Source organism: Branchiostoma lanceolatum, chromosome 18, assembly GCF_035083965.1.
Source record: "Branchiostoma lanceolatum isolate klBraLanc5 chromosome 18, klBraLanc5.hap2, whole genome shotgun sequence".
Lineage (NCBI taxonomy): Eukaryota > Metazoa > Chordata > Leptocardii > Amphioxiformes > Branchiostomatidae > Branchiostoma > Branchiostoma lanceolatum.
This window is the reverse complement of record NC_089739.1, coordinates 15,154,805-15,169,951: the sequence shown is the minus strand read 5'-3', so window position 1 is coordinate 15,169,951 and position 15,147 is coordinate 15,154,805. Positions and strand designations below refer to the sequence as shown.

Here is a 15,147-nt window from a genome sequence, read left to right as displayed (position 1 = left end):
CCACTGTGTTGGCTGCTTGCATAACAACTGCATAGTCTTTAGTAATTAAGAATTGAAATGCTCTTTTTCTTTGCCTGTTCACTTTCAAGTTAATTAGTATCACACATAAGTATGGAAGGAGGAGAAACTCTGTGCTAGCAGACATAGTAGTTGGCATGTATATGTGGCACAAGCTTCAGTGCCCGAGCTGTTTTCTTTTTCAGTTCATTTTTGTCGTGAGCATGCATGCAACCAATACAGTGAAAAACCTGTTACAGATATACGTACCCTGCTTTACGCATGCAATTTCTGTCCTACTAGTGCTGCTTTTGACAGAGTTTTTCTAAATGAAACGGGTTCAATACCTTCGACATGGTGTTTGGAGGATCAGTCTATTATTAAGCAGTCTCCCATAAATCATGTAAACAAGGTCCTCATTTTCATGATTTATGTCTAGTAATGTCCACATTTACTTAAAACTTCCAAATGCTGCAAGAATGAAATTCCCAACATTTACCACAGTGACTATGGATTCATAGTATTTTCTCATTATCTCCATGAAAAAAGGCTTTTTCATGGAGATACTGTTTTGCTTGCGTTTGGTGTTTGTGTGTATGTATGTGTCACCGGACGCTTAAAGTCACCATAACTGTAGAACCTGTACATGGATTGTAAATGATTTTTAGTATGTAGATGGGTGTTAGGAGGAGAAAGGTCAAGGTCGATTTTAGGCCCCCTGGCATGTGTGACTGGAACTGCAATGGCGTATTTGTTAAAATCTTCAATGTAGAAGAACTGAAGAGTGGATCGACAGATCGTCATGTTCTTTGGTACACAGGTAGGTTAGACCAAGTTGTACACACTTAAGTGCAAACTATGCAAATGAGACCGAATTTGCATAAGTAAGGAGGTAAATCATTTGTATGGGTGTCGTCGGATGCTTAAAGTCAGCATAACTGTAGTAATGATATTTGGTATGTGGGTATGCGCTGGGAGGAGAATGGTCAAGGTCGATTTTGGGCCCCCTGGTTTGTGTCCCTGGAACTGCAATGGCCTATTTGTAAAAATGTTCTAAAGGGGTATAACTGAAGAGAGGAACAACAGATTTTCATGTTATTTGGTACGCAGGTAGGTTGGACAGAGATGTACACACTGAAGTGCAAATCATGCGAAGTTAGTGTGTTTGCGTGTGTGTGCGCGTGTGTGTATGTTTGTGTCACCGTGTGTGTATGTATGTGTCACCGGACGCTTAAAATCAGCATAACTGAAGAACGTGTGGATGGATTGAAATGATATTTGGTATGTGGGTAGGTGCTGGGAGGAGAAAGGTCAAGGTCGATTTTGGGCCCCCTGGTATGTGTCACTGGAACTGCAATGGCGTGTTTGTCAAAATATTCAAAGGAGAATAACTGAAGAAAGGAATGACAGATTTTCATGTTATTTGATATGCAGGTAGGTTGGACAGAGATGTACAAACTGAAGTGCTAATTATGCAAATTCGTACTGAATTTGCATAAGTAATGAGGAATATCTACTCTATTGTGGGCTTTGAGGTCGCACCATCTGTTGGTCTCTTATCTAGGTCAGTAGCTATTTATAGCCACTTCTCCCCTTGCCCAGCCAGTGTGGGTCATACCATTGAGCGATATAGAATGGGGGGAACTGGTTTAATGGAAAAACAAAGTTTCATGGAGATTTTGGGTCCTAAGACTCTTGTTAGTTCTGCAAAGTAGATCTTTGCATGATTGATATCTGTCAATATTCTTCTCTTTCTCAATTACATACGGGTATGTCAAAATTTAAAGTTTGAGAGCCCTAACATGGCCCTCATGTGTTCACGTCAGTACTATTTCTCGCGAGACAATTCCCTTATGATAGTATGATGACTTGGCATCATACGATCACGAGGAAACTTTGTGTAAGAAAAGGAAGGCCTTATTTGCATAATCAAGGAGAAATAATTATTATACATCAGTCGTAAAGGTTAACATCATTTGGTGAAGGCACATGTATGAGGTCATGGAACTTTAGTAACTGAAGAGTTCCATGACCTGATACATGACATTGTGCCTTCACCAAATGATGTTAACCTGTTTTATCTAATATTGATTTTGGCACAGTGGTGTTTTGAATGATATGTGTTTCCTTTCCTGAAAATAAAAAGTTTAATTGTCATAAAACATGGGGAGCATAATTCAGTATTTGCTGGCAAAGCTTAAGTCTATACTAAACTATTTGTATTACTAATCTGTAGCTCATCAGTCTAAAATGTGGGTACGTCCAATTTGTTGTGTTGGCAATTATAGTTTAACCTTGATTCAGAATGACTTCTACCAACACAGATGAACTTTCAAGTATTTGTATCCATGTGTGTTTCAACATCAGGACAAATTTTCTTGACCTCTGTTTCTGTCAAGTGAATGGTATTATGCACTGAATGACATATATAGTCCAATTACATATACATGTGCTTGCTGGAAAAATTAGACCAATGGTGCAGATTTGTCTAAAAGTACCAAATCTGGCACACATGTTATAAGTTGAACATATTCTACGCAAATCTGGATATGAAACCATCTCAATTTCTGCCCAGGAGCACTGTTAGCAGTATCTTAAATTGAGAACCCCCTAAGTTAACCAACAGTTCTAGCGCTTTAAAATCCCTTGAACTTTGTCACCCTACACTATTATGACAATGCTGAAAGGATGCCCTGCCACTGATCGGACAACAGCTGACAGAAAATGTTTGCAAGATGAAGTACAGAAACATGAAAACTGCCTTGTGAACAACTACAGGTGCGGAAGGTTCGTCTGCAGCAGGAGATAGAAAAGTCCCGTGTTCTGCAAGACGCCCTGCATGCCCTTGCTACCGAACACCATCAGCTGGAGAGCAGCCTGAGCACCGCCGCCTCCTGTCCGCACCAGCTCCCAGCATCCTTCTGTGATGCTAGTGATGATGAATTCTATGACGCCTTCTCAGCATCAGGAGGTAAGAACCAGACTAATAAGCACTAGTTTGTCAGTCCATAGAGCAGATGCATCAAGCAGACACACACACATGCACAGTATCTTATATGATACAACATTGTGTATTTCGAGGGTGATACAGAATACACTGTGGTGTATATATTTCGTGCATGTCATATCCCCCTGGGAAAACAAACATTTCCATGCAAAATGCGGCAGAAGCTGAGAAAATTTGATGCCTTCAAACCAAAAATCTTAACAACAGCAATTTCAATGTGCACACTCGGTGTACATGTATGTGAAGTGCATTTGAATTGTTCTATGGAAGCCTGTGTGATAGAAGTAGATGCATACAATGTACATAGCCACATTCAATTGTTACATATTACATAGTTACATTCATGCATACAGTTGGTTAAGGAAGTAACTTTGTGTGGCCTTTGTACAATGTTTAGATTTGTCAATCTAACTGCGACTGTATTGCCAAGATTGTACATTTTGAAAATTCCGTTTTTATCACCACAAAACTTGAAGGATAATATAATTTTGTGTACAAATGTAAGTCTCCAACTTCAGCTTATGTCTGTAGTGATTACTGTGACATACATACATGGAGCATAATATATTATAATAATTGTTTTTTCCTTCTAACACTCCGCTTGTAGATCCGAAAAAATGCACATAAATCGTCCAAAGTAGTCTACAGACAAATGATAGTAAAGTCACCATGTTTGTCCCACCACTTGCTTGACACGATTGAAGAAAATAATGTTGTGCTGTCAATTACAACAACGCTGAGCCACATGTGAAGTTCATGAGATAAACGCATGGCAATAAATGTTTTGTCCTGCAAAAATTTAGCGTACATTTGTAGGTGAGGGGGTTTATCAAACCTTCCTAAAATTATATTGAGTTTCAAACCTCGAATTGCCATGATAGATGATTTGAATATCAAAGAAAGGGTTAATGTTAGCTACTTTTTAGAATACTAGCTTATAGTCATGGGAAATACGTCATGCATGACGCTTCTTGGTCGCATGCTGTTACTGGTTTAGGAGTTAATTCTGTCATATCACTGGACGTAAACCTATTTCATTGCTTTGTACGAAGGAAAGTCATGAGTAAGGATCATACTTCTGACGTTTTTTATTGCTCATGAGAACTCAGGCTTTAGCATAATGCACCTCACATGACCCAAAGTGGACCATTTTTTTGTTAGTGCACCATCTTGGTAGCGCTACGTTACTTACTACAAGCCTACAAGACTGCATTCGATATCTGTCCACCTCTGTGAAAAAGAAACCGTCTGAAAATGTTTGGCCGCCGTCTAAGAGCGTCTTAGTACGTCGGAGCCCGTCCCATTGCATCTGTCCTGTCAGAAACGGCGGCGGACACGTCGCACGCGTCCAAGCCGTCCTGCCCATTTGTTAGTTTGACACCGGGGTGGCTGAAACGACCTCCCTGGCCGCTGGAAACGTCAGAAACAACGTTGGACAGGCTATTAGATAATTATTCACCCGGCGCTTCCGCCTGTCGTCTTTTCCCACGAGTGAAAAGCCTGTTAAAATCTTCTGCACGTGTGCAAATTTAAGCGGTAGTTTTGATTTGACCGTTAACTTTTACAGACCATTTGTTCAGTTGGTGCATATTTCGCTGGATTTTTTTCCCGTTTGTTGGATTTCACGCACTTTTTGAAGATGTACCTTACTTCTACATGCAGCTGTATCTTTCTACGACATAGTACTGAGTTTGGTTCTAGTCCAGCGACTAATTGGCTTTTGTATCATTGTTACCACCAACATCAACATGAAATACTTGTTCACTTATCAGTTCCAACAAAAATAAACTCGACAGAACTCAGCTTCTTTGACGATATCTCCATTTTCTGCCGAGGGAAGTTTGTTGACTTTCGAGCCAGGATCGCGGCGCACGGCAAGTAATTTCCGTACATTCTTCCAACTTTCGATGTCTTGTTTTGTATAAATTCAGTCCCTGGACTAGAACCAAACTCAGTCTATGTCGTAGAAAGATACAGCTGCATGTAGAAGTAAGGTCCATCTGCCAAAAGTGCATAAAATTGAACAAACGGGAAAAAATCCTGAGCGAAATATGTACCGACTGAACAAATGGTCTGTAAAAGTTAACGGTCGAATCAAAACTACCGCTCAAATTTGCGCACATGCAGAAGATTAAAACAGGCTTTTCACATGTGGGAAAAGACGACAGGCGGAAGCGCCGGGTGAATAATTATTTTATAGCCCGTCCGACATTGTTTCTGACGTTTCCAGCGGCCAGGGGAGGTCGTTTCAGCCACCCCGGCGCCAAACTAACAAACGGGCAGGACAACCTGAACGCGCGCGACATGTCCGCCACCGTTTCTGACAGCCTGAGGACAGACGCAATGGGACGGGCTCCGACGCACTAAGACGCTCTTAGACGGCGTCCATACACTTTCAGACGGTTTCTTTTTCACAGACGGAGGTAAATGCCTATGTCAAAGCGAAAAATCCAAGGGACCGACAAAAAGTGACCACTATGGCCAGGTGGCCGCTATGCAAAGGTGACTGTTAATACACTCAGGTTTGACTGTACCAGGGTGAGTCAAAAAGTAATGCAAGTTTTAGTCTGAAATATGTCCATAGTGTTGCTCAGATTCTCAGTGACTGTCAGTCAGTTGATTTCAAGATGACCACAGCCTTGGAAGTCCATCAGAAGCAAAACCTGTCAGTGAGTACAAGGGACATTCAAGTAACATGCAAGTATGTCAACTCAATCGCTGATAAGTATTTGAACAACATATTGAGATATTCTAGTCCTAAAGATTAGATATGTGCCTTCAAGTTTATATTTGTGCTGTAAAAACCCAAAGGGGCGAGTACGATGCTCCCGGGATTAGAACCCGTGCCAATCCCGATCTGCACGGCTTGGGAAATCAACACGCTAACCACTAGGCTAAAAGGTCCGGACCAGTTAGACTGGTCAGTTAGTGGAGGTTGATCCCCACTGTTACACTACTCCCCCTTTTCTTTCTAGACTCGTCCCGAGTCTCCAAGTACGACATCCCTGTGTGATCTGATCGTTACTCACAGGGCCGGTGTGGGAACCACTGTAAAAACCCAAAGGGGCGAGTACGCCGCTCCCAGGATTAGAACCCACGCCAATCCCGATCCGCACGGCTTGGGAAATCAACGCGCTAACCACTAGGCTAAATGGTCCGGACCAGTTAGACTGGTCAGTTAGTGGAGGTTGATCCCCACTGTTACAGTGCCAAAGTTTAGTATGATCCCATATGAACCAACTGTTTCCTCATGTAGAGTACTGTACATAAATTGTATGGTTTACAGGTCATTGACCTGATCCTCCCCGTGTTCTTGTTGAATGGTATAGTCCAGGGTAAACAGTCACAGTGAGGTCATTAGATTTAGGGTCAATGGCTGTGTGTATGTATGTGTACATATATGTGTATGTGAGTGTTAGGAGGCTCCATATGTAGCAGCCACACTCCCAGACATGGACTCTGCAGTATCTTTTGTTGGAAAGCTGGTCTCTTGGGGCCTTGGGTATGACAAAGATGATGCATCAGATAAAGGTACTGCATGCGTGTGTATCCAAACATATTCACAGTTCTTTCAAAGGTATACTCGCAACCTGTCTATTACTTGTAGATATAAATGGAATGTGTAACAGTTGACTTGTGAATATAGATAAAATGTGTGACAGTTGATCAAATCCATAGCAGCATATCATAATACTAATTGGATGTTTTTCCTCCATTATAGATTTAAATGACATGGCTGCCATGAAAAACAATGTTTAAATTCACCTTGTCTTAATTAAGTTAGCCATGTTCTGTATTAACAGCCATAAAGGCTGTTATATTTGTGCCTCTTTCACATTATCATAAAAGAGAAAAGGTGTTGTCAGACTGTTGTCTGTTGTGAAGATTAATGTGTTATAGACACTGAAGTAATCCATGACAGATGGCCAACAAATGGGACACCTGGCCAGCTGCCAAGAGTTTGTTGGCAATCGTAGAAAATTCTGTGACAACCCAGAAGGACTTTTGTCCGGCTAGGACAGGCTATAGCTTGGTCTGATCTGACACGTGATGCTTGATCTGACGCATGAAAAATCTTCCATGTCCTGATGATGTAGGCTCCACTTCGGGACGATGGCAAAATTGTCTACATGTTGAAAAGCCTTTACAGCTGTATTTTCCATCGCACGATGGTCATGGACTAACTTCAAGTGCATACTTTTGTCTGAAATAATACAAATCATCACTGGTCCCCAGAAAGTGCAAAATGGAACGAAATGGAACGAAATGCATCGAAATGGACCGGTACATGGAGCATTTTGAATACAGAAGTGAGTGGTAAATAAATAATATATTAACATGTTTTATTTTTTGAATCTATTTGATGATGTTAGATACAACGCTTTTGCCGCGTTTGTGTGGCTACATTCTTCCCTGAAAATGAGTGCTTCCAACCACGTACACCGCGGACGGGTAGACCAGCCATTTTCTCCTTCTTCCCTCCGTGCGTTCCCAAGCTCTAGTGCAAAAATTCCTCATGTTCGCACCTTCCTTCCGCCGAACCGTGAAATACATGTCCTGCTTGTTTGCACCCTACCTTTGTTTTGTCGTGAACAAGGAAGCAGAAATGTCTCCAGAGGACTCGGCGGCACGCATGGCGCTTTCTGCGTGCTCCCTCTCCGCTTCCACAGCGCTCTCGCAGCGCTCTCAGCGCTCTAGCCGCGCTCTAGTCAAATTGAGGTCGCGGCAAGAGCGCGGCGATAGCGCCGTCCAAGTGGAATGGGGGTTTAACTAGTACGTAGCATATGCATATCTCCGCAACAACGATTTTTATACAACCTATTGTTCGTCTCAAAAGTTAGACTCCTGTCGGAGAATGGACCCCTCCGTTAATGATATGTGACATTTCGCACTCTATTCAAAAACAGACGTGACGTGGACTGGGAACTAGATATTCTCCAAGCAGGGTAAGGGGAAAACCCTGTATAGGTACCCGTACCCGTATAGGTACCCGTATAGGTATACCCGTATACCCCATTTGGGGCCCCAATAAGCCAGGAAACACAGAAACACGCTATAGCTATGACGGCCGCCATATGGGGCACCCAGAACAGTTGTTTTTTACGGTCTCCACATTGATATAAGACACAAACAGTTGACTATACTCGGTCAGAAAATAGCTGAACAATCATATTTTACGATCTTTTGATTTCTATGAAGGACGGAGTTTTGGAACATACGGAATTTGCGAAGTTCGTACGGAGCGCCTGTCAGAACGTACGAGCTCCAATCTCGGAGACCTTTCAACTAAACCCGTTCTGAAAAGAAATATAAAAAACACTCAAACTATCAACCTTAGATTATTTCCATGTAAACGGGGTTAGCCTTCTTTGATTTGTCGCCATGTTTGTTTTGTTTAGCGGGGTCTGGGTAATTAGCAGGCACCACCAGTCCAAAGTTGATATGGTTTAATCTTCGACTTCAGTAAGTCGCGATCGACTGATTTCTTAGTTAGATCGATATAGACAAACTCTAAAAAAGTGTTTACTTATGCAGCAAAATAACTTGCAACAAAGTTTCTATTGCTAATCAAAGGACAAAGGAAATAAGGCCACAGCAAGTTAATTTTATGGATGACATCCTCCGCAGACTCCAAAATTAATGAGATAGGGAAAAAAAAAAACAAGGCGGGCCCCAAAAAACAAGATTCCTATATTTTCAAATTGTGAGATCATAAGTCTTGTTAAACAAGAATTGAGGCGACGAAATATGATATCATGACCAACAGCTTTATTCCTGTATTCAACCAAATAGATGTGTATACATCTCAATAGACAAGCTACAACAAATGCAGAAAAGAGCTTGTTGTACCATCATCTGAAGCAACTACACTGGGAATTTGTATGCGATGAAACACCTTGTGTATACAGCTCAATTAACTAGATCCCCCCATTATTTACATAATGTCCTTGCTAGAACAAATGCAGAAAATAGCTTGTTATTATACCATCATGGGCAGGAACTACACTGGGTATTCATATGCAATGAAACACCTTAGACTGTCAACATTAAACTGTTCTTGAAGATGTGTATACAGCTCAGTTAACTAGAACAAACACAGAAAACAGCTTGTCGTACCATCATGGGCAGGAACTACACTGGGTATTCATATGCAATGAAACACCTTTAGACTGTCAACCTTTACGACATATCTGCCAATTTTTGGCATGTTGACCACTGTTGGAGGACAATGAAATTTCTTGTTTTTATTTCGAAATCAGGCGAAAATTAATGAGCGCGCTGATGTCATCCATAAAAATTACTTGCTGTGGCCTACATAAGGAATACTCAAGTATAAGTATCTCTTGAACTCAAAATTGGAGAAATATACCTGTAAGAGCTCGGCCATCACAGCCTGCAGCACGGTACGTGTTGACCTGCTGACTGACACGTGGCAACGGCACGTGGAAAGTTCGGCGTGCATGGCTTTTATTTTTTTTATTGCGTGAAATACTTATTCATAAATATGTCACTGAGCATTTCAATTCGAGATTGCGCCTGAAAATCTCAGTAGTAGTGGACTCATGCCAAAAAAAGTAGAGATAAAACTTCCGTCACAGCGTGCAGCTGAGCGCATCTTGACGTGCTGACTGGCAGGTGGCAACGACATGTGGAAAGTTCGGCGTGCATGCCTTTTAATATTCTATTGTGCGAAAATACACCATCTAGAAACATACTGCTGAGCGTATAGATGTATAGATACATGCCTTCAAGCTTGTGTCTGAAAATCTCTGTGGTAACGGCCTCACGCTATTAATAAAAGACAGAGACCGAGCACGGCTAATTCAGACAAATCACGCCAAATGGCCTAATGTTTGTGTCGCTATAAGTGGCTACTTTCCGTCTAAGCGGCTAGTTCGCACATGTGTCATGGCAGATCTTCCATACATCGAGAACGGCGTTTCCTGTAGGTTTTACGCAGGTTTACAGCTCCAGCCAAACAGATCATGAGTATTGCATCTGAAGATAATGAAAAGCGGAAAGGTTGATACTTTAAGTGTTTCTTTTAAGAACGGGTTTAGTTGAAAGGTCTCCGAGATCGGTGCTCGTACGTCTGACAGGAGCTCCGTACGAACTTTGCAAATTCCCGTATGTTCCAAAACTTCGTCCTTCATAGAAATCAAAAGATCGTAAAATATGATTGTTCCGCTATTTTCTGACCGAGTATAGTCAACTGTTTGTGTCTTATATCAATGTAGAGACCGTAAAAAACAGCCGTTCTGGGTGCCCCATATGGCGGCCGTCATAGCTATAGCGTGTTTCTGTGTTTCCTGGCTTATTGGGGCCCCAAATGGGGTATACGGGTATACCTATACGGGTACCTATACGGGTACGGGTACCTATACAGGGTTTTCCCCTTACCCCTCCAAGCAGAGGTTGGTGGGGAAGATCGTGACCGTTTTATCATATGCCCCGTTTTTCGTCCGCTATCCCCGGACATATATAAAACCTCCTTGGTCAGACAACGCCGTCAGGGTAAATGTACACGCAAGGAGGTTCTCAGTATAACCTCCTTTATACAGGTCGGATAAGTTTTTGATAAGGTTCGTGGTCGGCTTGCACATGATTAGTCGGCGCGACGTAAAATGTTGCAAAGTAATCCTTTCGCATGTTGATTATGACTGACCGGCGGCCCGCTTTTGATGTGCGTGGGGTGGGAATCATGATTTGCCCTGGATTGACTTGAATTACAGGAAATATTGTCTGTGTACTTTTAGGATTACAGGTACATGCGGTACCGTGCAGAGTGCAGAGATCAGTATGATCAAGTATGATCGGCAACTGCGGGACGTTTTCGATATAGATTTGTGTCAAACTTTACAATCATGATAACCAGCGATTTCCGTAAAACAAATTATTTGCCGTCTTTGGTATATCAAGCAATCGGTCGTCAATGTCAACATGAATTGAATAGAAAAGCAACACGGCGTATTAAAACGGCCGCTAAGGTGCCGCGCGCCTACATCGGTAAAAACTTACGCACGGCAAAAATGTCACCAGCAGAGTGAAATTTAAGTTATTTTCGAGAAAGTCCTCCTTTTCTTTACCTAAAATCTTCTCAAGATTGCATTATATATGACTTAAAATCCTTTACTTTTACAGAAATTGCAGATGTCACAAAAATAGGAAATGTAACGTTACATACTTTTTCCTACTCTCGGTCTTTAAATTTACATGGGAAATGACAATGTACGCACTCGTTTATCGGCAAGCACAATGTTAGCTCGCAATTTGTCGCTACGCCCCCGTGTCTTTGACGAAAATTACTGAAGTTCACCTGTTTGTGTAACTACATGTATATCCCATTCTTTGAAAAGGGCACAGGAGAAGAAAACATGGTGTCCGAGTTGTGTTGCGTAAAGGAGATTTTTATATATATGCTTATGTATACAATTCAATGGGCACTTGTGTCGTCGGTGGAACTTTCGATAACAACTCTTTACATTGGAAGGCGTATTTGCCGTGCTATTGAAGAAATCTCTCATCCCCGTGAATTGCTTTACTTGGATTTCAACATGCGCTTCCGAGATGAATGCAAACAAAGCACGGACACTGTAGCCACCGACGATTTCATGTAGCCAAATTACGGATACGAGTGCAGACTTTACTAATTAGATATGCAAAGAAGTTTCTAATTGGAATGATCCATATTAATTTATTATCTCCTATTTTGTAGATTACATATGTAGCAAATATCAAAGTTGTTGCAGAAATGTCTCATTAATTATGCAAATAGTGTTCAAATTCACAAAATGTGTGTCTGATAGTATTCACCTTTATCTTAACGTTACATGTGTCACTAGCTTAGATATTCTATCATTTGTCACCAATGTATTACAAATTCAAGATGTCATATTTTGCATCATTCATATCAATAAATGTTGCTCTTAAGCCCTGTTACCTTTCTCATGAGTATGCTATTCATATTATTTAGCACAATTGAAACATAAATCTTCCTTATTGATTGTACAAATAATGCATCCATTTCGTTAAAGCAGGTAAAAAATTATGCGAATTCATACGTCTCTTATTGACTTGTCCTGTGTCATGGACATGTGCCAATGCATCAACTAAATCAAGTCCTTGACTAAATAAAACACTTTATCCTACCTGGTAGAAACGTAAAGATAGACCATGTGAATTAAGGTAAACATTCTGCATTTGCTCGCAAATGTTGCCCCTCTAGTTTTGTAAAAAAGTTTATCAAAGTGGCATCTGTGTAGCACAGTGGCAGAGCATCCGGCTATGAACCAATAAGACCCAGGTTCAATCCCCAGTGGAGTACCCAGACATGTCGGGACATGCACCCAGACGTTGTGCCCTTGGGAAAGGCACTTAACACACATTTCCCATGTCCTTAGCCCAGCAGTAGGGTTTGGGTTGGCGTTAGGGAGGGCATCCAGCCATAAAAACTCTTGCTACAAAAAAGGACTTGCACTTGATGAGGAGTTCTGGGGCTTCCCCATCCATGTGCAACACTTCTAACCCCCAGATGATGGGGAACAAAAGACGTAAAATTGGAGAGAGAGAGGTAGAGAAAGTGTTCTTGACAATGCTAACGTTACACTGATTTCATTTTTTATGAATAGGCCGATTTTGAACACCATATAAATGCTGGACGAAATTGGGCCAGGCGAAATTGTCTAAACTTTTAACTATCAAGTGAACACGCCAAACACGGTTTAACAAATAAGAAAATATTCTTTACTCTTGTTTTATCAGGAGGTATGCGGCCTTAGATATTGTGTAATAAACTAGTTCCTACGCCTGTTCATTGAGTAACTGTTAGGTTGTCTAGTTTCAGCAGCTGCCCACTTAAAAATTGTATGATCAAACAAACCAGTTTCTATGCCTTTTATGAGTTTTACGCCTTTTATGAGTTAGGTAAAAAAATGTCTAGTTTCAGAAATTCAGAAGCTGCCCACTTAAACATCGAATGATCAAGTTTTAACAAACAAAATTAGTTATTAGTTTTCTTTTGTATTATATTGGTCTTTTTTGCCCCTCTCTATAATCGTGATGATGGTGATGATGGGTCCCCAGAAAGTGCGAAATGGAACGAAATGGAATGAAATGGAACCAACAAAGTCAGCATATGACACATAATGACATGAAATGATGATGATGATGATGAAATACAGTAGAAGCCACTTAATTGTACATCGGATAAACGCACATTCCATTTAACTGCACCGAATCCCCAAATCCCAAACCGGTTCCCATTCACTGCATTGTTAGTGACTCCGCATATCTGCACGGTGCATTGTCACCAATGCCGAATAACTGCACCAAATTTTTCAAAAATCCTCACTTCATCGTTAAAATCAAGCTTTAATGAAAAGGAAATGTACCTAACTATTAGAAATTTAGAAGATACCAACTCAAAGACTTAAGAATCATTTCTGGACGGGTATGAAAGGCAGCATGCATGAGCCGGGCATTGAAACAATTTAGCGTGCCAATTTCTAGACTGTGGACAGCATCCAATCCCCACGCTGCCAATTACTGTCAGTGCTAAACAAGAAACGTTAGTTCCCATAACTTCGAACGTAAATTTATGAGTTCGACATCGCATTGCACCAGTGTCGGTTGTCTGAAAAGTGTTGCGTTTTGACAGATGATAAATTAGAGTGGCGGTGTTTAAGGGGTTTCCGTTGTCGAGTTGATTTTACACCGTCCATGCACGATTTACTTTTTAATCTCTGTCGGTAAAACCAGAAAAATGTTGTTATGAATATAGCGTTCCACATTGTTCCATTCTAATTAGGGTACCGTAACTTCGACATACAAGTACCTTCGTCTCTCTTCAATTTGCCGGCACGATCTTAAGTAAACAGACGGAAGAATTTTGTGTCAACTAACTTCTGAATCAGCTTCCCTGTAGTAAATAATTTTTGACCGTGCGTAAGTCTCCACCGATGCAGGGCGCGCTGTGACTTAGCGACTGTTTACGCCGCTTGTTGCGTTCCAAGCTATGTCAACGTTGACGATCCGTTCTTTGGTATGGCAATGAGAGTAGATACCTCAATTCATACAAATGGTCCCGTAGCATGCACAAACAAATGCAACAAATGTGCCACAAGTACGTCCAAAACTGCCGGCAAAGCATCGTTACACCGGAAACTGAAATGGCGACATTTGCACTCAGCACGGCACCGCATGTGACCAGAAAGTATGCTGCAAATCTTCCTTGTTTTCCCGGTCAATTCAGTGCAAAGTTATGACATATTTCAAAGATTGTTTTTAAAGCTCACCATTCATGATTTTCTCGATTTTCATTTTGAGCAAGCAATGAGAAATCGCCATTTTAATTCAATGAACTTCGTGTTGATGCATTCAGAGACCCGTGCCGCCCACATCAAAGCAAAGCGGCCTGTCAATCTTCAAACAAAATGCAAGGTTAGGTTACATGCTTACAACATCAATGGCAATGCTTTTGCTTGTGGAACCATGTGCAAGCCTGCCGACGGGAACTTATCAAATGCAAGTTTATCCGACGTGTTTCAAGCTAGATTAATAAGGTTTGCCGTTTTGGAGCCTCACTAGCTATTACGTGATTTGGACAGGGGGACCGTAAAATGTCAACACAGTAGCATCACATTCGAATCGTGGTCAACGGAATGACCGTGACGTAAAGGGGGGAGGGCGTTCTAAGCCGCGATTATTTCGTTATTCAAGACAACTTTAATCGCGACATAAACTAACGAACACCTACTTTTCTTGTGCGTTTTGTATAGCTTTGTGCCTCATGTGTAGAACAAGAAAGTTTGTGTTACGATTGTTGACTGTTCTTCATGTAAGAGTGGCCATTACGAAATGGTCTTGCATCAAACGTAGCCATGGTTTATAGTCAAATTTTCCTGGTGGCGCAAAAATCATTTAACTGTACACAAATCCGTGTTTCATTCACACTACAGCTATATGCATGAACTTGGGTTCTCGGCGTTTTTATTCAGCACAGTGGATAGAAACAAACATGTCTCTCTTCTGCATAATAAGACAAAGTAAAACTCGTTCGAAGTTATGGTACTGTCGAAGTTATGGGACCCAACGTTACATATCTAAGATTTAAACACTAGACGACAAAAAATGTAATGTTAAAT

General features: G+C 41.2%; 1 protein-coding gene across 10 annotated transcripts in view; it reads left to right on the top strand.

The window, feature by feature from the left end:
• The window catches only part of LOC136424387 (oxysterol-binding protein-related protein 1-like), a 207,010-nt gene that overhangs the window by 103,344 nt on the left and 88,519 nt on the right, over positions 1-15,147 (top strand). For all 10 annotated transcript variants that reach the window (XM_066412975.1, XM_066412973.1, XM_066412974.1 and 7 more), the window contains one exon: positions 2,776-2,968. In XM_066412975.1, coding sequence (XP_066269072.1) covers positions 2,776-2,968 — 193 coding nt within the window. The remainder of the gene's footprint in view (positions 1-2,775; positions 2,969-15,147) is intronic.